Here is a 21,831-nt window from a genome sequence, read left to right as displayed (position 1 = left end):
ACCTCCTGCTAGAGATCCAGCAACACACTAGCCTCTCCAATGACCTCTGGAGATTCACCAATGGCATATATGTGCATCTTTGCTCCATTAGTGTTAGTCGAGTCAAATACTATCAATCACAGAAAAGACATATAACCACATAGAGGCAACATCTGCAGCTCATTAGTATTTTACAGTAGGAGTGCTGTTTCAATATTAAATAAGAGATTAAGCCCAGGCTGATAGGGGTCTAATAGATCATCAAAACTGCAGTTCATGTCTGCTCCATTAGATCAGAAGGAAACTGTTTCTCTGCATCACTGGATCTCTCTTATGTTACACTGTAACAAAAATTCACCATACACTGGCCATTAGACATAGTGGAACAAATCCTGAATTCCTTACTTTGCTTTCACTCAATAGGAGTTTTGCTTCATACATTTAAATAATACTTTAAATGTATTTGTATTGCAGATATATTTTTGATATCATCATCAGAACGTAGACATAATGACAAATTAAGTCCCTTCCAGGCCTTCAAGCATCTATTCAGCATCAGTTTTATTCAGGAGTGGTTTCTTTAGACACTACAAACAATGACAAGGATCATCAGTGATTATGCTGTTAAAATGATTGAAAGACAAAGACCTGAACTTGCAGCATGCGCTTATGTTAACAATATTGCCTTCCACATAGCACAAAATGAATAACTGAAGGAAAAGACTGAAACATTTCACTTTCAAAATAGTCCTTCAGATGGATTTAAACTCACCAATCCACCATTACCTGCTGCAAGTGAAGAAAGAAAGGAAAAATTAAAGGAAGCCTAAAAGGCTCAACACTGGCATTAATTCAAGATGGTTGATCAAACATAAGAAATGACCAAATAGTGACTAGAAGCGTGAATGCAGGATGAAATGCATTCCTCTTGAATGCTATTGATTCTAGGTTTGAAAAGTAAACTGTAGATTATTGTGTTTGCGTTGGTAAAGATGCCACACAAGCATGCAAAGAAAAGTATGACAAGAAAATAAAACAAAAAAGATGAGAACTGAGAAATGTAATAATGCCACACTTTGGTTGAAAATGGGGGATTGATTGCCTAGTTTCTCAATGGTACTTGATGGAATTCTCAAGAAGAATTTGTCTCTACATATGCATGTATGTCCATCCAACTAACATTCACAAGGAACACAAGGAGGGTTCTGAGCAATACATAGCATGTGTATGACGTAAGGCAATAAATGTACTACAGGCTGAACACTGCTGGCACAGTTTCAGTTCCAAATGAAAAACGTTTCAAGTAGTCCGGCTTCTATAATTTTTTTAATTGGCTAGGTTTTAGATTAATGGTGTCCCCTTAATAGTTATTAATGCCCAATTACACATTGCTTGTACAAGTCTAAAAATCATAATTTTAAAGAGTGCTGTTTTTCCCATGATAAATCATGTCTTTAAGACTGCCACTTTTAATAACTGACTTTCATTTGTTGTGGGGTGGGAGGGACACTTTAATGTGTATCTTGATCACATTCACTTAAAAAAATAACAGATATTTAAAACATTTAAACCATCATTTCAGAATGTTACTCACAAAATGTTTGTTTCTTTGTTTTTTCCTAGTTCTCCACAGGCATCCGATTTTCTGTTCAGCATTTCGAACATGCTGATTTCAGCATCACATTTGAACTGCAAGTAAAAAGGTTAGACATTTTACCAAGAACACAATGATTTAAACTCTAAATATATATCCATTTTTCAAAACTAGTGCTAAGAAGATTCATTGTAACTCTACAATGGATGCAGTTATTCTACAGCATTTCCTTTTGTAGCAGTTTCCTGGCGGATTTCTAAAACTGGTACAGACCACCTGTTGGCTTTTAGCTAAATCAACTACAGGAATATGTTGAGGATTTTTCATTTGTCAAAATTCAGTTCTGCTGGTGGTGATCAGTGGTTCCATGGGTCTCTCCCAGCTTTATGGAATTTAAACTTGATATTCCCCCTCAGAATTGCTCAACATTGTTCTCCTTGAAACACATAATTAGGCATGGCGGAATTAAATTTTTATATATATGTATATAATTTTGATTGGATAATATTGATGTTTGTAAGCATTTCTTCCAATTTTTTTATTTGTAAATTTTCACAGTTGTGGGAAATTATAAGGTCAGACAGTAGGACGGTCAGACAATAATTATTTAATGACAGTAGATTATGAGACTCAAAAGCTTTTTAACCATTAAAACACAAAGTGTCAAGATCATGTCAAAATATGCAAAGTAAATGTTTTAAAATCAAACTCTAAGAGGTTCTCAAGCAGCATTTTTCTTTGCCTAACTACATTTTGATGACTGTTGATGGAAATATTTCTTCACAGCTCTGTGTGTGTACTGAGCGATAAAATCTAATCCTTCCAAACCTACATATAATTCAAGCTTTAGAAACACGTCTCAGAAGAAAAAAAATAGTCCATGTCAGAAAACAGAAAATCCACAATTAGAACTGGTCTGACTTTTCCAAAAAAAAAAAAAATGTTTTCATTAAGAAAGGCCTTTTTCAAAACAAAAATATTATTGAAAAACTTTGCTTTCTAATTTTTCATGAAATTTGTTATTGACATTTTTATATTTTTTGTAATTGAAATTATCAAAAAAAGTTTCCTGAAAATTGGAAAATAAAAACCATGATAACCAGAGCTGTTAAAAATGTTGACAAACAGTTTTCCAGCAAAACATAATTTCATCAAAATCGAAACCTTTTGAAGAAACATGTTAATCTTGATTAAATTTGAGGGGAAAAGTCAAAATGATCCATTTCAGCTTTCTCACTTCATTTAGATAATGTCAAAACATTTTGATAAAGTAAAATACCTACCTTAAACTACCATTTTGATTCATTTAGGTTACACTTATATTCAATTTTTAAATATTATATGTATTGTGTTTAATATTTTAACAAAATATAAAGTTCAAACAAAATGATCCAGTGGGCCCAAATAAAACAAAAATCTTAATTTTTGACTTGCAGGAAATGTTGGGATTTCAGCTTCTTGTTCCAATTTGGAATGAGAATTTTTCAGAACGTTGGAATTTCCCAAGGAACAGAAATTCCAGTCTCCGATCAGCTCTCCCAATAACCATTTTGATAAGAGTTATGAGAAAAGTTACAATTTTAAAAAACTGGATAAAAAGAAAACAGTGTCTAACTTGAACCATATGAAGATGGGGGGTGAGGGAACTGCAGTTTTTCTACTAGCTGTAGCCACGGCAATGTGGCTGAAGTGCTAACAATTAGATGCCCCTCTATTGGGCAGTGCTTCAGGCCAGAGCAATTCCATCTCATCCTTCCCTGTACCCCAGTGTGGAAATGGAGTTGACTTGGAGTAGTGGCAGAAGCACACCCAGTGCAGTTTTTCAAAGGGTGGCAGAGCTCCGACTGCATCTACGCTCATCAAATCACTAGCCAGAGTTCCTTCTGGGGTCTCTCCTTGCCCTACCCTCCTTGACTTAATTGCCACAGTCTGGCCTTTAGTGAGTGTTTGATCATGTTCACTGCAATAAGTAATAGATATTTAAGAAGTTTAAATCATCATTTCAAAATGTTACAGCAGGAAGGACACAAAGATAGACACCTAAACAGGGAAAAGGCAGAAAGGGACATGCAGGGCTTGATTTTCTCCAGAGAACACAGCCTCATGCTCCAGCCCTCCCTCAATGGTCTGCCCAGGGACAGGGACAGTTTTAACTTAGGAATGATGCTTCCTGGTTGTCCCACTGCTGAAGAATGCCCAGGACATGTACTAGATCAGCACATCTCCTGACAGCCTTGGTCACACTCCCTCCCACTCATTTAGCACTTAATTCTTTTGGTTAGTTGCTCCATTTGGCTATATGCCCCATGTATGCCTTCACCCCTTCCACCCATCAGATGTGGCTTCACTAGGAACACTGAACTTTGCATTATGCTGGCCGAGACCAAGGTAGAACCCAGGAATGAATCACACTGAGTACTCAGGGAAGAGAAGAGTGGCAAAAAAAAAAAAAAAAAAAGAAAGAAAGAAAGATGTATGCCATGTACATACAATGGAAGATATTCAGGAATTTGTAGTCATTTTGTATATGAAACAAATGGAAATTTAGTTTCAGTGTATGTGTCAGTCAGGTGAGAGGTGATGTCTATATTTATATATTTAAATTTTAAAATAAGATGCCTATCCACAGCTCACAGAACCTTAACATCATTAATATTACTGTAAATAAAATCCCAAGTGATAAACATGGATTCTCATATGGGGTTGGGGGTTCTGACCATCCTCACTCCTCATATGGCTAGATTGGATAGAGGTTCTGGTGCTTACACCCTGAAAACTTCTACTGCAAAACAAATAGGAATTCTTAGGGAATTTAGACAACTTGTATTCCCATTAATGGGTGTGATGCATGCAGCTACAGGAGAAGAGAGTCTAGAAATACTAGGTAAGAGAGTTCTGTTTTCAAAACTTTAGATTAAAATGCTGCACAGCTCCCCCCACTCTGTCTAAAATAATCATTATTTTATCCTCTTGCTGTAGTGTAAATGCACCTTGCCATACTTAGAGACTACTTTGTGTTTGCCTTCCACACAACAGTCAAACTTACGTGCGTTCTAAATTTTAAATATTATTTCTACTTCCTTAATGAAAGGATAAAACAATCATAAAAAAGCAAGGAAACAGGAAACCATATTAAAGCAAAAGTAAATGACCTGACAGGAAAAGAAGAGTAAGCATAGAACTTGTTTGACTTGGATATGTGGCTGAGCATAAATGATTTTTACAGAGGAAATCACTCATTAATTTGCTCCAAAATAATATGCAAAAAAATAAATATTTCTACATACCAAACGTGTAACAGTAGTTCACTGGAGCAACAAGAGAAGCTTTACTTATGGGAAAGAGGCCAGAGAACTAGTATTATCTGTCAAAGGCTTCCTTTTTTAATATAAATTTTGTTAGGTACAAATAGTTTCCTCAGATATCAGTATAGAGAGGTGTGCAATGAATATTAGTATATAGACTTCTTTATTTAAAATACTAGCATGATGAGGAAATATCATGACCCTCAAATAAAACATGTAAGTGCCCCAAATATTTGACTGTAATCTGATGCTGTGTAGGCTGAGCATTTTAAATTATGAAAAGTACTTCCCTTGTAGGAATTGGTATGCATTTTATCCTAACAGATTAATGTTAAAATCGCCTTTGTATTGACAAATTTAAATTTTAACTTTAACTGCAGTTCCCTGGCTGCTTTCCATGGCTGCAAAGAAATGACAGTTCAGAACTAAATCAAGAACTAAACTGATATTTTGAAAAGGGAATGCACCAGTTTGCGAACAAATTAAAGTTGCTACTAATTTAGCAATTTGGAACCAGAAGGCCTGGATCAAAGCAGAATTACCCTTTTACTTTTCAGTAGTTAGTCAATGAGAATTCTGGCCCGTTCAAAATGTTTCCATTTAACTGATGCTACCCAGATGTGATATCAGTAAACTATGACAGCAATAGAGGCTCAAACTGGTAGAAAGGGGCCCTCTAAGCTTGCTTGGAAAAGCTCACAAATTCACTATCATTAGTCTAGTAATGAAAATGAGTTTGAAATCTCTAAATATTTATATTGCATATGTATATGGTCTTGATCCCATAAATCCTTCCTCACATGGATAGTCCCAAATCTTATGATCAGTCATGTTGAAGTGAAAAGGCCTACATGCACTAGTGAAGGTTTGTATGGTGATAAAGGCTACATATTTGTTTATAGAAAAGTGAGAGAATCAGGCCTCAAATTTGGGGATTCACTTTTTATTGCTGGGTGAGATCTGGGACAGAAAGATTGAGGAAAAATGTAGTTCATTTCAGTGATATTTTTTCCCTGAGGGATTTTTCATTTAACCTATCACTCTTCACACTCACAAGTTTGGAGAGCCTTAAAAGCCAAACAATAACAGAGGATAGCTTGTTTGTTAGCCTTGCCATGTTTTCATGCACAAAACTGTTCTTGATTTCACTGGGATTCCCCAACACAGACAGATGGCAAGATCAGACCAGACAGTTTGCATGATCTCATAACCAAGCTAAACACAAATTCTCTAATTGTTCCTCAGTGTCATAACCAGGTCACAAGTTATTAAAACATGTTGAGATCAATTATTACAGTAGAACCCCTATTTCATGAACTAATTGGTGACTGAGGAATTCATAAGATTGAAACATTCATAAAATTAAACATCTCAAAATTACAGTAGGTGTGGTGCATAAGATAATTTATTAATCATTCAATGATAGCATACATAACAAATGGTAATAAAAGAATACATTGTGCTCGATTGTTTTCTTTGAAAGAATACCATCTCTTCTTTACCACCAAATCTCTCAGAATGTTCAAACCTGTACATCTGCTTGAACGTTGGCTAAAGGACTGAAGTCATGTTTGGCTGCAAAAAGATGACTTGGGCAGCAGAAAAATAGTTCATATAACTGATTGTTCATAAGACAGTGTTCATAAAATTAAGGTTCTGCTGTATACAGTAGGTAATTAAATAAAAATGGCATATAAGACTGAAGAGAAACTTGACACCATATGAGACTCATTAATTTTTGTTGAGTCAGAGCAGGTTCTTTGAAATACACTCCGTATATATTTAGTACCTTATACTATACTTTAATATATTTGTGTCTGTGTGTATGCATGCTTGCATATGATATAGTTATTAATTTTTCTAGGCTCTGAAGTCAATGATATAATATTTCTAATACTAGCTTTTTCTAATTAGTTGCAGGTAGCAGACACTGGCATTAAACTGAATTCTAAAAGATCATAATTAGTATTAAATGATTGTTTTTCTGATTTTATACTTGAAACCTAACTAATCTGTGTGCAAATCTATTCTAGTTCTAACAAGATTAATTCCACCAGCAATTTGGTTAACCTTCAAATCAACATCAGTGCTGTGGCGCAAGTACAGATCAGAGGGTAAGCATTTTAGCATTTTAATTCATACTTGAAACCAATGCATATTTTTTCAAGCAATCTTTATATGACTGCATATTATTTAGGGCCCAATCTTGCAAGGTCTTTCAAGTGTAGAACTCACTGATTTCAGGGGAATAATACACCCAGAGGTTTTGCGGGATGGGGACTTTAGACCCTGATCCTGTCATGGGGAGTAAATGTGCCCACAGGGAGCCTCATTGTCTTCATATATTCAATTGCCTATGCACATAAAAACTGTAGGTTTAATTCTGGAGTCTGGTACTATCATAATGAATGACAAAAAGAAATGTGAAAGGGATATAAAACCTTTTCTTGCAGGGCACAAACAATCAGAGATCAGGATGAAACCGGGAATGGGGGAGAGAGGGAGATTATCACACATCTGCCTACTGAAGGGTTCTTACATTTTCCTCTGAACCAGCTAGTACTGGCCCATGTCAGAGACTGGATACTAGGCTAGATGGGGCCTTTGGCGTGATCCAGGAAGGACTGCTAAGCAGAGATGGGGTCCACCTATCAAGGAAGGGGAAGAGCATCTTTGGATACAGATGGGTAACCTAGTGAAGAGGGCTTTAAACTAGGTTCGAAGGGTGTAGGTGGCAAAAGCCCACAAGAAAGTCAAAAAGACCTGGGAGAAGGGCTGGAATTTGGGGAGAGCATGGGCTGTTATAGCAGGAGTAGGGGAGAGACAGGACAAAACTGGGGGGAGAAATCAAATCAGTATCTTAAATGTCTGTATACGAATGCGAGAAGTATGGGGAATAATCAGGAAGAACTTGAGATGCTAGTAAATAACACAACTATGACATAGTTGGCATCACAGAGACTTGGTGGGATAATACACATGACTGGAATATTGATATAGAAGGGTACAGTTTGCTCAGGAAGGACAGGCAGGAAAAAAAACCTTGACTGAGGTTAAGATGGAAATAGGAGACAGACTTGCTGAAAGTCTCTGGTAAGGATAAAAGGGGTAAAAATGAGGGTGATGTCATGGTAGTGGTCTACTACAGACCACCTAACCAGAAAGAAGAGGTGGATGAGGCTTTTTTTAAACAACTAACAAAATCATCCAAAGCATCCTGTGATGGGGGACTTCAACTACTCAGATATCTGTTGGGAAAATAACACAGCAAAGCACAGACTATCCAACAAGTTCTTGGAATGTATTGGAGACCATTTTTTATTTCAGAAGGTGGAAAAAGCTACTAGGGGAGAGGCTGTTCTAAATTTGATTTTGACAAACAGGGAGGAACTGGCTGAGAATTTGAAAGTGGAAGGCAGCTTGGGCAAAAGAGATCACAAAATGATAGCGTTCATGATTCTAAAGAATGGTAGGAGGGAGAAGGGCAAAATAAAGACAGTGGATTTCAAGAAGGCAGACTTTAACAAACTCAGGGAGTTGGTAGGAAAGATCCCATGAGAAGCAAGTCTAAGAGAAAAAACAATTGAAGACAGTTGGCAGTTTTTCAGAGACATTATTAAGGGAACAAGAGGAAACTATTCCATTGCGTAAGAAGGATAGGAAGTATGGCAAGAGACTACCCTGGCTTAACCAGGAGATCTTAAGTGATCTAAAATTTAAAAAGAGTCCTACAAAAAGTGGAAACTAGCTCAAATTACAAAGGACGTCTATAAACAAATAACACAAGTATACAGGAACAAAATTAGAAAGGCCAAGCCACAAAATGAGATTAAACTAGCTAGAGATATAAAGGGTAACAAGAAAACATTCTACAAATGAAGCAAGAGAAAGACCAAGGACAGGGTAGGCCTGTTACTCAATGAGGGGGGGAAACAATAACAGAAAATGTGGAAATGGCAGGGTTGCTAAATGACTTCTATTTGTTTCGGTTTTCAACAAGAAGGTTGGTGGCAATTGGACATCTAACCTAGTGAATGCCAATGAAAATGAGGCAGGATCAGAGCTAAAATAGGGAAAGAACAAGTTAAAAATTACTTAGACAAGTTAGATGTCTTCAAGTCACCAGGGCCTGATGAAATGCATCCTAAAATACTCAAGGAGCTGACAGAGGAGATATCTGAACCATTAGCAATTATCTTTGAAAAGTCTTGGAAGACAGGAGAGATTCCAGAAGACTGGAGAAGGGTAAATATCGTGCCCATCTACGAAAAGGAAAATAAGGACAATCCAGGGAATTACAGACCAGTCACTTTAACTTCTGTACCCGGAAAGATAATGGAGCAAATAATTAAGCAATCAATTTGCAAACATCTAGAAAATAATAAGGTAATTTATAACAGTCAGCATGGATTTGTCAAGAACAAATTATGTCAAACCAACCTGATAGCTTTCTTTGACAGGGTAACAAGCCTTGTGGATGGGGGGAGGCAGTAGATGTGGTATAGTTTGACTTTAGTAAGGCTTTTGATACTGTCCCGCATGACCTTCTCTTAAACAGACTAGGGAAATGCACTCTAGATGGAGCTACTATAAGGTGGGTGCAAAATTGGTTGGAAAACCATTCCCAGAGAGTAGTTATCTATGGTTCACAGTCATGCTGGAAGGGCATAACGAGTGGGGTTCCTCAAGAATCAGTTCTGGGTCTGGTTCTGTTCAATATTTTCATCAATGATTTAAATAATGGCATAGAGAGTACACTTATTAAATTTGCGGATGATACCAAGCTGGGAGGGGTTGAAAGTGCTTTGGAAGATAGGATTATAATTCAGAATGATCTGGACAAACTGGAGAATTGGTCTGAGGTAAATAGGATGAAATTCAATAAGAACAAATGCAAAGTACTCCATCTAGGAAGGAACAATCAGTTACACTTGTACAAAATGGAAAATGACCGTCTAGGAAGAAGTACTGTGGAAAGGGATCTAGAATCATAATGGACCACCAGCTAAATATGAGTCAACAGTGTAATGCTGTTGCAAAAAAAGCAAACATGATTCTGGGATGTATTAGCAGGAGTCTTGTAAGTGAGACACGAGTAGTAATTCTTCCGATCTACTCTGCACTGATTAGGCCTCAACTGGATTATTGTGTCCAGTTCTGGGCACCAAATTTCAGGAAAGATGTGGACAAATTGGAGAAAGTCCAGAGAGGAGAAACAAAAATGATTAAAGGTCTAGAAAACATGACCTATGAGGCAAGACTGAAAGAACTGGGTTTGTTTAGTCTGGAGAAAAGAAGACTGAGAGGAGACATGATAACAGCTTTCAAGTACATCAAAGGTTGTTACAAGGAGGAGGGAGAAAAATTGTTCTTCTTAACCTCTGAGGACAGGACAAGAAGCAATGGGCTTAAACTGCAGCAAGGGAGGTTTAGGTTGGACATTAGGAAAAACTTCAGTGTGGTTAATCACTGGAATAAATTGCCTAAGGAGGTTGTGGAATCTCCATCATTGGAGATTTTTAAGAGCAGGTTAGACAAATACCTCTCAGGGATGGTCTAGATATTACTTAGACCTGCCATGAGTGCAGGGAATTGGACTAGATGACCTCTAGTGGTCCCTTCCAGCCCTATCATTGTATGTGCTGAAGTGCTTTGCTGAACCAGGGATTAAATAAATATATAAACTGGCAATAAAGCGTGTTTGAAGGTATTGGTGTTCTGAGGGCAGGAATCTCCGCTATTGGAGTGCCCCGTTTTTCAGTGATGACTCCGGGTGGTTGCATAGTGCATCTGGAGATTACTCTTGCATACTCTTCTGTTAGCTCTTACTTGTCTTCCTACTGTAATGCTCTTTCTACACTGCGGTATGCATTTCTTTTAATGAAAATCTATGTAAACAGATAAATAGCTGGGCCTGGGCATTTGGAAAACCAACATCAAGTATTAAAAAGAATTTACCCAGCAATAGGCCTTAGGGACAGGTGACCTGGCTTGCCACCTAGGGTGCTGAAAACTAGGGTGTGTAACAAATATGAGAATTATTTCATGTAATGACTTGTCAGCACACTCTCCGCTTATTGGCTTGTTTAATCCCTTTGCGTTTGGTATTTGCCATAACATGGTGGATGTGTGAAGAAACATCACAAGGTCTTTGCCTGAGAGATTTTGCTAATTAAGGAATTGAACCTCAGAGAAGCTGACCACCCACAACCCCCAGGGATTTGGGGGAGCAGCGAGAGAAATAATTAAATATTCTATTAAGGAAGTTTGACAAAATTCATCATATTATTTGGTGAATATATATGTGACTTATTCTGCAACATCTGAGGTAGGAAAAAATCTTCATCAAATACTTTATTAAAACAAATGAAGACTTCATCAAACAGATTATTGAGCCATCTCTTGTCATGATCCCTGTTGGAATAGTGTCATTTTTTCTTTAAGATATCCATTACTGTGATTCCCACTTGCTGATAGCCAAGATAACAGCATAGGAAGGAAGTCGCTTAGCAGGGGAAGACTCACTGTAGGCAGAAGTTTCTTAACAAGGATTAGACTACTGCACACCCATAGTGGTCTGTAAATGTTTCTCAGGGGTATGTCTACACTTTGAGCTGGTGGCGTGATTTCCAGCTCAAGGAGACATACCCGCGCTAGCTCTGATCAAATTTGGCTCCTGTGCCAAAAATAGAGTGTAGTCACAGCAACCGAAGGGGCTTGCTGCCCCGAAAATTTACCTAGTGTTGCAGAAAGTACACCTTCTCAAAGTGTAGGCTAAATCTCATTGGTTAAAGGTACATATCTGAAACCACACCCGCACCCATTCTGAAAATATAAATCTGTCAAATTTGAAGGACGTTATTTGGCAGACAATTGCATGGCTTTATCGGGCAGTGATATGCTGAAAGTTTCAGTTCTAGTGGTTTTAGTTTTTGAAACATGGCCTAGTGAACATGCATGATCATATCTGAGGCAAATTTGCCACCGCAAGATCGATCTTTTTGAATCGATTGAGCGGTCAGTCTAGACCCGCTCAATCAATCAGAAAGTTGACGCTGGTAAACCACCCCCTCAAGTAGCACAGTGCAGTGTAGACAGCGCGCAGAAGGGAAGCACAGCAGTCGACGTGAGTTACGCAAGCTACTCTGTGTAGTTTGCGTAACTCCCGTCGACTGCCGCCGAATCTCCAGGTAAGTGTAGACCAGAGCTGAGAAAAATAACTTGTGATTTTGAGCCTCGTTAGATGGCTAAACAACTGGCATCTATTTGGGTGCATTAGTACTTACGTATCTTCCATCTAAATCCGGGGCAAATGTCAAATCTGATACGCAAGAGTCATCGTGTCTTTGGGGTATTCTTTCAGCACTGTGGGTTCTGCAATCCTTGAAAAGATACCTGCTGATCTATGAATGTTGTTTCACCTGTGATAGATATGATCTCCTTTAACTACTTTTAGAATAGCATGTGTAAAGGAACAGAACAAAAAGGAATTTATACAAAAGGAAGTTATACAAAATCTGAGAGACATTTGTAGCATTTCATGGCATGAAGAATACTTGATGAAGAAGTGACAGGCATTTCATACAATAGTCCTTCTGTTATAGCATGTCATTAGAAACTTGTGGCAAACCACAGCCTAGGTGGTATATCACCAAAACTAAAAGCTAGCACATCACATGCCTTTCCTTTCACTTGAAAGCATATCACATTCTCATCAATCAGTTATTATGGTCCTGTGAGACCTTGCCTATTCACAGTGCTTTGAATAAATGCATTGGTTAAATACTCCTGTGAAATTCCATTGGGTTACAAAATAAGAAACAACCAAACTTACTTTGAACTACACCTCTGAATAGCAACCAGTGTATATCTTAACAGTTGGATATATATATATATATATATATATATAATTTTTTTTTTTTTAGAGGAGGAAGAAAGGAGTATACTGACTAACAAAAAATGCTTTATAAACCCCCGGCAGAAAGTCATTATGCAAAGTTGCACTGCTTTTTTCAAGACATACTCAGATTATCATTTTTATTCAGGCCTCTGTTTTTATTTATACAATGGTGCCTTTACTATCTAGCCAGGATTGTGAAAAGGCGAATTGGTTCTTTTTAAGAAAGAAAATGCATTTTGAAAGTATAAGGAAAATTGAAATGTTAATATACCTGATTAGATTTGAAATGTACCCTTCCTTTATTGGTTTATTATGCAAGCAATAAGTGCACGTGTAGCACAACTTACCTGGTATAGCTTCAGGCTCTGCTGCTGCCCCAGTTTGCCTTTGCTAACAACCCCTCCTCCAGGCTTAAAGCCCTTTATCAACCCCTAACTGGAGCTCTTCAGCCGCGAGGCTCCCACTCCCTGCAGGTCTCTCTCCCAAGCCTTCTGCTTGGAACCTCTGTAGAGTTGTCACTTGCCCTCTTTCCTGCAGGCTCCCTCCCCAAACGCCAGCCTTCTTAGCGGGCTTTTGCTCCCTGAAACCTGGCTTCCTGCCTGGGAGCTAAGGAGAAACTCTGAACTCTCCCTTGCTGAACTCAGGTTGCTTTTACATTCCCCAAGGGGTCTGCTCCAGTTCCATACTACTCCCTGTCATGTGGGTGCCATTCATTTAAACTCACGAGGTGGGTTAAGCCTTCCACAAAGGAGGCTGAACCGTCGCCCCCTTCAGGGACAGCTCACTCTGTGACAGTATGGTACACTACTGTGTGTGACGTTTATCATTCTAATATAAAGCAAAAGAGGTGATTTCTTTCACTGCCCTAAGAAAGCATTACAGAAATAGTGAGAGCAGTATAATGACTTTCATTTAAATATTCCGTCTCATACCAAATCATTTTTTTTAGAATCCAGGATTTTATTGTACATAGGACTGTGTAAATTAACATTATAAATTTAATCATGGTGATATGAAAAGCAGTTTCTTTCTTAAAATACTAAACATTACCAAAGAGAAACATCCAAAAAATGGTGAAATAAAAGTGATCAAATTATCATAACTGAGATCATAGGTCAAATCCAAATTCTTACGGTGCAATTTGGGCAAACTACCTTTCAAAAGACTTTATCTGTTTTAGTATTAGTGTTTCTAATAATAATAATTAGACTTTATGTGTTTTATTATTTGTGTTTCTGTGGGGCTGATTCTGTGGGGCCCATCATCTACCCCTAACAGTTTAGTGAGAATCCTTATCCCAATAATTTATTCAAACATTCAGAATTCCTAAATTAAATACAAAATAAAATTAATCAAAATGTAGCGAGAAATACCCTTTAAATGAACCTGATTTACTTAATTTATTATAAATATATCAGACATCTTAAGCATACATTGTAAAATCTATTGAAATAAACTTTACACACCCTGTACTCTTTTATTTTAAAATAATTTTAACTGAATGTCTAAATTTACACTTTTCACATTATGTTTCCGTTGATGAGAAGAACACTGCATGAAGAATCAAATAGAAAACATAGGCTTTTAAAGCCTTCTCTTTTTTATTTAGGGATAGCCAGTATTTTGCAATATTTTAGTGGTTCCTTAAAGTGGACTTTTCTAACATCATATAAAATGAAACAAGCTTCCTAATCTCCAAAGAAGCTTTAAAATAGAGACTACCACTGGAAGGAAAACCATTTGTAAAATTTAACAGATTAGAGCCAGATACCCAATCTAAAATGCTCTTCCTTTTTTTTAATATCACCTTGATTGATCGGTCTTTCAGCCCTCATATAGATTTCACCAATCACAACACATCTTCCATTCTTCTCTTATCCTAGCCTCCCTGCTTTTTAATATATTCGTTTTATATCATTTGGATTTAGCATATGAATGTGGCTTTGGCATTCTTGTTGTTGAGAGTTGGTAGCCTTTTTATAGCCCAAAGGAATATTCAGAATTAGCAATATAGTCCAGGCTTCCTTTAACATTGTGAAAGTTATAGTGTTAATTGTTCTTTCACTGTGTTTCCAAACTCCTTCAGGTGCCCTGGATGGAGATGAGAAGAAAAACCTCAAGTTTTTATGTAGAGTGCTAAACTGAGTTATAGCATTGTGTGATGTGTTCTATATACGGCAGTGAGGAGTATGCTTTAAATACCTTGACAGATGGCACTCTTCCCACCAAATCAACACAGAATCAGTCCCCTACTGGTAGGGGGCAACATGTTACTGGAGAGTGCCATCTTCAGATGAGCTGCAATGTGGAGACACTGACCATCAGTGGTCATTAAAGAATCTATTGCACTTTTTGGAAGAGTTGTCCCAATTCCAGTGACCTGTCTGCCTATCTAAAATTTCATTGTCATTTCATCTGGATAAAGTAGTTTTAATTTTGTTAAAGGTGGTATAACTGATGATACATAGCAGATGAATCTGCAAGTGACATTTTAAGCTTTTTTTTATATTACAGAGTGTCTCATCCTCCACAAATTGTTTTGCCACTTCACAACTGGGAACCTAAAGATGAACCTACTAAAGAAGAGGACCTTGGCCCTTTAGTAGAACACATATATGAGGTAGAATTTGAAAGCATTTAGTTTCCTATAGGTCTGATACTGCTCCATTGAGATCATTTGGAGTTTGTTCATTGTCATTGTCTGGAGCTCGATATGACCCTTAATGCAAATATTTTCTCTAGGTCTTGGTCCAAATTCACTCCTGGAGTAAGCAGGCACAACTCCTGTGGATTTCAGTGAGAGAGGCACCAGTTTATGCCAGGGTATGATTTAGGCCCTGGTTACTAAGGAATCCTGAATGCTTTTGGTTTTTACTAGACACTAAGCAAGAAACTGTGGACCAGATCTGAAGTCATTAAAGTGAATGCTGAGTTTTTTCCAATGACTTCAATGGGTTTTTGAGATGGCCCTATGAGAACTATGAAAAATGATAAAATATGTTGCTTTTAAAATGTAAATAACTCCAAAAATCACAGCAACTTAAAAGCAACATGTTTTCTGCTCTTCCAGTGAAAGACTTTTAGCTTCCTAAACAAAAACGAAAAAGCTTCACAAGTATTCAAAAGGAGGCTTTGTGTATTAATATTTTGAAGTGTACATTTTTCCATCATGTGTTTTCTCTTCTGGAGATACACTGATTAAAAAGAAAAGAGATTCAAGTTCAAAACAAGTACCTTGAATGAACTAGACTGAACACAGACTATGTTTTGCATTTGATAGATGACCTTCTTCAAGGGGGTGAAACAGAGTGCTTCACATATGGTTACAATTCACAAGTCAGTAGTCAGGAAAGGATAGGCAACTTGAAACAGAAGGAACAACTAAATTTAAACAAAATTATATGTTTAAAATTTGCAAGCCTAATACTGAGGTGAATTTAATCAGAGATATCAATCTATGAACAAAATAAAGCATTATGTTCTAATTTTATAGCTTAACGTATTTCTCCAACCTGTAATAAGAATCTTGATGTTACACGCATTTGGGCTCTGATGCAGCAGTGCACTTAAACGTGTGTTCAACTTTCAGCACACGCGTAGTCCCATTGAGTAAGGAATTCCCTATTGTTTATTCACAAACAAAAACTTCACTGAAAAAGAACTAGGGTTGAAAATGTATGTCACCAGATTCCAGTTAAAGCCCAGAAACCAACAGTGCACTTTCTTCACAAAATGTTTTTAAAATGTCTCCAAATGAACAGCAAAGCATGCCCATTCCACTCTTATACTCAAACCCAATTTACACCACCTAGCCAAACTTAAAATTGCCCTCCAATCTTTGCAAAAGTATAGGCATGTGTATGTGAAAAATAATAATTTAGAAGGTTCTGAGCCCATCATTTTAAAACTTCTTTTCTGATTTTTTACCAACTTCCCAGAAAAACTCTTCTTTTGGATGTGATATGACTTCTGAGATTTCAGGGAGATTGGTTTCTTTTGTGGAAAGCGGGCTTCAGGAGGTTTGAAAACTGGGTTTTTAATAATGAGAAAGTAGCTTGAACATTCACTATGAAACAGCTGCTGCTGCTCCATTAAATGGTGTTAAGTTCTGACACTGATGCCGCATCTATATATTTCCAGTAACTTCATTAAAATCTATTTTATATTGTTGTAAATGAGGGCAGAATCTAGTACTTTATTTTTTCATACTCACTTTCTAGGTAATTGCAGACCTTAACATTAGATGTAAAAATACAAGGGAGAAAGCCACTACACACTTTAATATTGACTGAGACCTAGGAAACCTGGGTGTTATTCCCACATCTGCCACTGCCCTACTGGCTGACCCTGAGCAAGTCACTTCACCTCTCTGTGCTTCAGGTTCCCCATCTATAAAATGAGAATAATGATATTTACCTCTTTTCTTAGGCTCGTTGAGATCTGTGGCTGAAAAGTATTATAAGGTCTAAATGGGTGATGTAGTTGTTTCCAGCCTTGAAAATTTGCATATTGACGGGTTTTATTTATTTGACAGCTGCACAACATTGGACCGAGTGCCATCAATGAAACATTTCTCCATGTTGGATGGCCTGCATCCAGTCGAGAAGAGTTTCTTCTTTACATTCTTCATATTCAGACACATGGACCATTGCAATGTCAAACAAGCTCTGCTATCAATACATTGCAAATAAAGGTAGGATACGTGTTACTCTTTTTTTGGCCTTGTCTATGTTTTGTTTGCCTTTTTTGATTGTCATTCCACACGGAGTAGAAGTTTTCATTCAGCTGTTCACAATGGCACTCAGGAAAATTATCTTGGAAAATATGTCGTTGTTTAGAATGTGTAGAACTTGACAAGCTTTGTATTATGATGTGTGTTAAATCTCTATCCTCTTTTTATCAAGAGACTCTGGTTTTAGTTGCAGGGTTGCAGAGCTGAGAAAATGATTTTACAAAGGAAGAACTTTGCTCTCTTTATTTTTAAGGGGCAATTTTATTATAGCTGTAAATAGACAATGCAGGATTTTGCAGCTCTCATGAGACCCTGTAAATTCTTGTGCCATTAGTTTGCAAATGCCAACTCCCAAGAGATCAATATTTGAGAGATACTTGCAGATGCTCACATATACCAAAGCTCCTCACTTTGACCTATCTCTACAGACAGCCTGTTAATACAACATAAAACTGGTTTGTTTATCTAATGCACACTGCACTTTCTGACAGAACTCTGGGTGAATCTCATAATATGCAAGTAGTCTGACTTTTGTGGTCAAGTTCATAGTTTCACAAGTTTATGAAAATGTTAACTATGGACAAATAGCTCCCTGCTGCATTTTAATTTTTGGACTTAATACTCTATCATCATGCAGTTTTTCTTTGGTTTGAGAAGACTTTGGCATTTTTGCTGCATTCTAATCTAATTCCAAAAAGTGTATACATTGTTAACTCAGTGTAATTGTATCATATTAAATGATCAGCTGGGAAATGTCTGGGTAACTAGTCAAGATTACTAGCTGCACACGCCTCTTCTCTCAACTAGTTAGGATTACTATTGATTGCAGAGACAGAAATAAGTCTATTTTTTAGTTACTAGAGGCTGACTCTCTGATTACACTTACATTAGCTTTAGACAGGTTTGACTTCATTGGCTAATTATTTTTATAATTTATATTACAATAGCAACCAAATGACTAGCCACACAGAAATATACAGTAGTAAGATCCAGTACCTGCTCCAAGAAGCTTATAACCTAAAAAAGAAAAAAACAGATAAAAGGTAATACAGTAAGTCAGAACAACATACAGACAAAACGCTCAGAGGATGGTACCTGGCACACACCTTCTTACTACCAGCTTATTAAAAATATACATAAACCATGCGACCTGCAATTTCCACCTATCCTTTTTGTTCTGCCACATAACAAATGAGTGAGATTTCATTCCATTCATTTGTTCAGACATGCTTCTAAAGAGTTTTCTTGTAATACTGGTAAACTTATCTGGAATCCAGGTACATTCTCAGATACAGGATGCAATCATAGTTTAAGGCATTTTTGTCAAATTGATAAGATTACCTCATGGACACTGTTAGTCTCTGGATGTTTCCTGCAATTGCTGAACAGCACAGATCATATTTGTTTGTGATCAAAAACTTAAGACTGCTTTGAGGCTTAACAAATTGCTCTTTATGCTTAATAAAGTGTTTTGATATCCTCCACAGGAAGGTGCTATAGAAGGGCTAAGTATTAACATCATGTAAATAAGTATGGTATTATACATTTCTTCTCTAGAAATGAAAAGTCTCCAATCTTTTATTCTTCCCCTTCTACTTCCAAAGGCTGGAATCATTTGGCAGAACAAAGACTCAAAGTTGCACATCACCAAATATTCATGCATAAAGTTTGAAAAACCAATTGAGTTTCTGAATCAAAAATCTACAGAATAAGTATTCTGTATTGTGTTCTGTTTACTATGTGCTATACTTGTTATGATGTTTATTTCCTTATTAAGGTTGCTCAAAGTCTTCAAGTAATTTGAAGAAGTTTGCACTCCATTTCTTAAACATAATATTTAGTTTGTGGATGACATTGTTCATGTACATGCTTTTCTTAGAAATCTCATAGCATGGCTATGTTTCATTCAGCATTATTGGCACATTATAAGTACAGGGAGCTATTCTGAGATAAATTCTGAGGTCTTCACTAAAAGATGCCTTTAAGGTTCAAGGCACCAACACCCCAGAGCCGCTTGATGGGCAGGCAAAGAGTGACGGTTATGGTAGCTATAGCCACACCCTTTTGAAGAGCTCTAGCACACTTTCCTTCTATGGCTGGTAGGGGTGGAGGGAATCTATTATTCCACATCCTTCCCAGCCTCTTTGGGTGTGGCTAACACTTCTAGTCCCGTGAAGTTCTTGTGCTCATGTGAGCAAAAGAACTAGAAGTCTAGATTGTAAACTCCTTAGGGCAGGCATCATCCCTTTTTTTCAGTCTTTGTACAGCATCTAGCACAATAGGGCCTTAGAACTGGGACTGCTAGGCACTAGTGAAATATTAACCCTAACCAGCCCCAGTGGAGGGGCACAAATAGGGAAGGCTTCTTGCGCACACAGACATATCTTGCACACATACCCAGCAGTCACCGTAATAATCTGGCATTTTGTTTTTATCAAGTCTTCACCCATACCCCCATGGAAGCCAACTCAAATGTCCCTGAGTTAAGAAACTTGGAATTTGGTCCATTCACTTTTAAATACTCTATTTTCTTATCATACCTTATTGATTTTTTTCACTACTATTAACTACATCAAAGTTGGTTGGGTTTTTTTTAATAAAGTGCCTGCTCTGTTGTTTATATTTCAGTTCTAAAAGTATGTTTATAGCTGGCATGTATAGAGATTTTTTTTTACATTGTATATTCATGTACTTTAAATTGTATACTATGTAAATTCCCACATTACCTAAAATGATAAACTCTATCTCTGTGTAGTCACATTAGGAGTCTGTTTTGTAGCTGTCTTTAAGTGCTTAGGGTTCTTAATATTTCAATAAATACTCATTGTCTCTGACTATGCTATAAAATTTAACTGCTGAAAGGAATGTAACGCACTAATGGGAGGTGCCTGATGCCTGATGAAAGAATTCATACAATATATTATTATTTTATAACTTCGTGGATGTCAACTCACAAAAGCTTGTGCTCTGTCAGCAGTATGGTGCACTTATCAATATAACCTCTCACTTGTCTCTTGTTAGTCATTCTTACAGTGAAATGCTTCTCAAATTATTTGAATAATACTGGCACAGAAAATGAACCAAATGGTTTTCTATTCTGCATTATTGTTAATTAATGGCATCCATCCAAATTATTTTCCTTTCTATGGATCTGATTCTCTTTTCATAGCAGCTCTGCAGATCTTGGAGTCTTGCTTGGGTAAACTTATACATGTAAAGGTCTAGTAACAGCCTTTCCACAAAACCATTGATCTGTCACTCTCGAGAAGTGTGTGTTTTAAGATGTATGTTTGTTATGGCAGATCCCCCAAAAGGAACTGGGTTTGGTTCAAAGTAAGAAGATTTAGCAGAATACTCCAATGCTACATATTATGCCATGAGAAACAAGATAGCCAATTTATTAAACATTGCTGATTCCAGACACTTCTTGGGGTAAACACTTCCTGTATGTAGCCAGTAGAGAGTAGATTGTTGTTAAATATCTTGTGGGGAAAACAGGGGCCCACATGCAAAACCTATAATAGATCTTCTGTATAGCAGTAGGGATTTCAGTGTCTAATCTATGCCCTACACCAGGGCAGCTATGTTGATAGCAGGCTGAAGTCTTTAGTGTAGACCAGGCCTACTTTTTCACTACTTCAGCTTCAATCTTGCTAGTGCTGTGGTGTGCTCCAGAAGCAGCTTAAACAGGCTACTCTTGAAAGTGATTAGTAGAGCTGTGCCAATTACAGATTTTTTTGGTTTGCTGAGAATTCCAAAAAGTCAGAAGATTTGTTCAACCCAAACATTTAGTTCAAACCAAAGCTGAAACATTTTGGTTCAGTTCAGAGCGTTTTTAAACTGTTTTTATTTGAAGGAAGTTATTTCAAACAGAAAAATCAAAACAGTTTGCTTTGAAAATGTTGAAACAAAGTGTTTCTTTTTCTGATTGTTTTCTTTTGATTGGTTGGCTGTCTGGCTTTTTGTCAACATGAACTATTCAGTGAAACCAACACAAATTTACAAAATATTTTGGTGTTGCTGAATTGGCACTTTTCTCCTCTCCTTACACCTCATTCCCCAAAAAAACATTTCAGACAAAAAATTTTGCCCAGTTTTAGTGATCAGGATGGGGAGAAATGCTACATTTTCTTCTGAAGGTCAGCAGTTCAAAAACCACTGGTGAGAGTAGGCAGCTGACTTACAAAAGGAAATGTCATATCTTTCTTCACACACAGCCACTGTGTTCAACAAGACTTCTTAATTTTAAATTTTACTTAAGAAATTGAGTTGGGAACATTATAGTCAGGAGAGAGAAGAACGCACAGGTAGAAACATGCTT

The 21,831-nt window shown here is 37.1% G+C and overlaps 1 protein-coding gene across 2 annotated transcripts in view; it reads left to right on the top strand.

Moving 5' to 3' along the window:
• ITGA8 (integrin subunit alpha 8) overlaps positions 1-21,831 on the top strand; it is a 164,393-nt gene that overhangs the window by 101,658 nt on the left and 40,904 nt on the right. For both annotated transcript variants that reach the window (XM_067562285.1, XM_067562286.1), the window contains exons 22-25: positions 1,603-1,682; positions 6,912-6,992; positions 15,293-15,398; positions 17,313-17,471. In XM_067562285.1, coding sequence (XP_067418386.1) covers positions 1,603-1,682; positions 6,912-6,992; positions 15,293-15,398; positions 17,313-17,471 — 426 coding nt within the window. The remainder of the gene's footprint in view (positions 1-1,602; positions 1,683-6,911; positions 6,993-15,292; positions 15,399-17,312; positions 17,472-21,831) is intronic.

Source organism: Emydura macquarii, unplaced genomic scaffold (genome assembly GCF_026122565.2).
Source record: "Emydura macquarii macquarii isolate MOO-44397 ecotype Brisbane River unplaced genomic scaffold, CSIRO-AGI_Emac_v2 contig_2422, whole genome shotgun sequence".
In the NCBI taxonomy this organism is placed as follows: domain Eukaryota; kingdom Metazoa; phylum Chordata; order Testudines; family Chelidae; genus Emydura; species Emydura macquarii.
The sequence above is the reverse complement of the archived record's forward strand: the minus strand, read 5'-3'. Positions and strand labels throughout refer to the sequence as shown.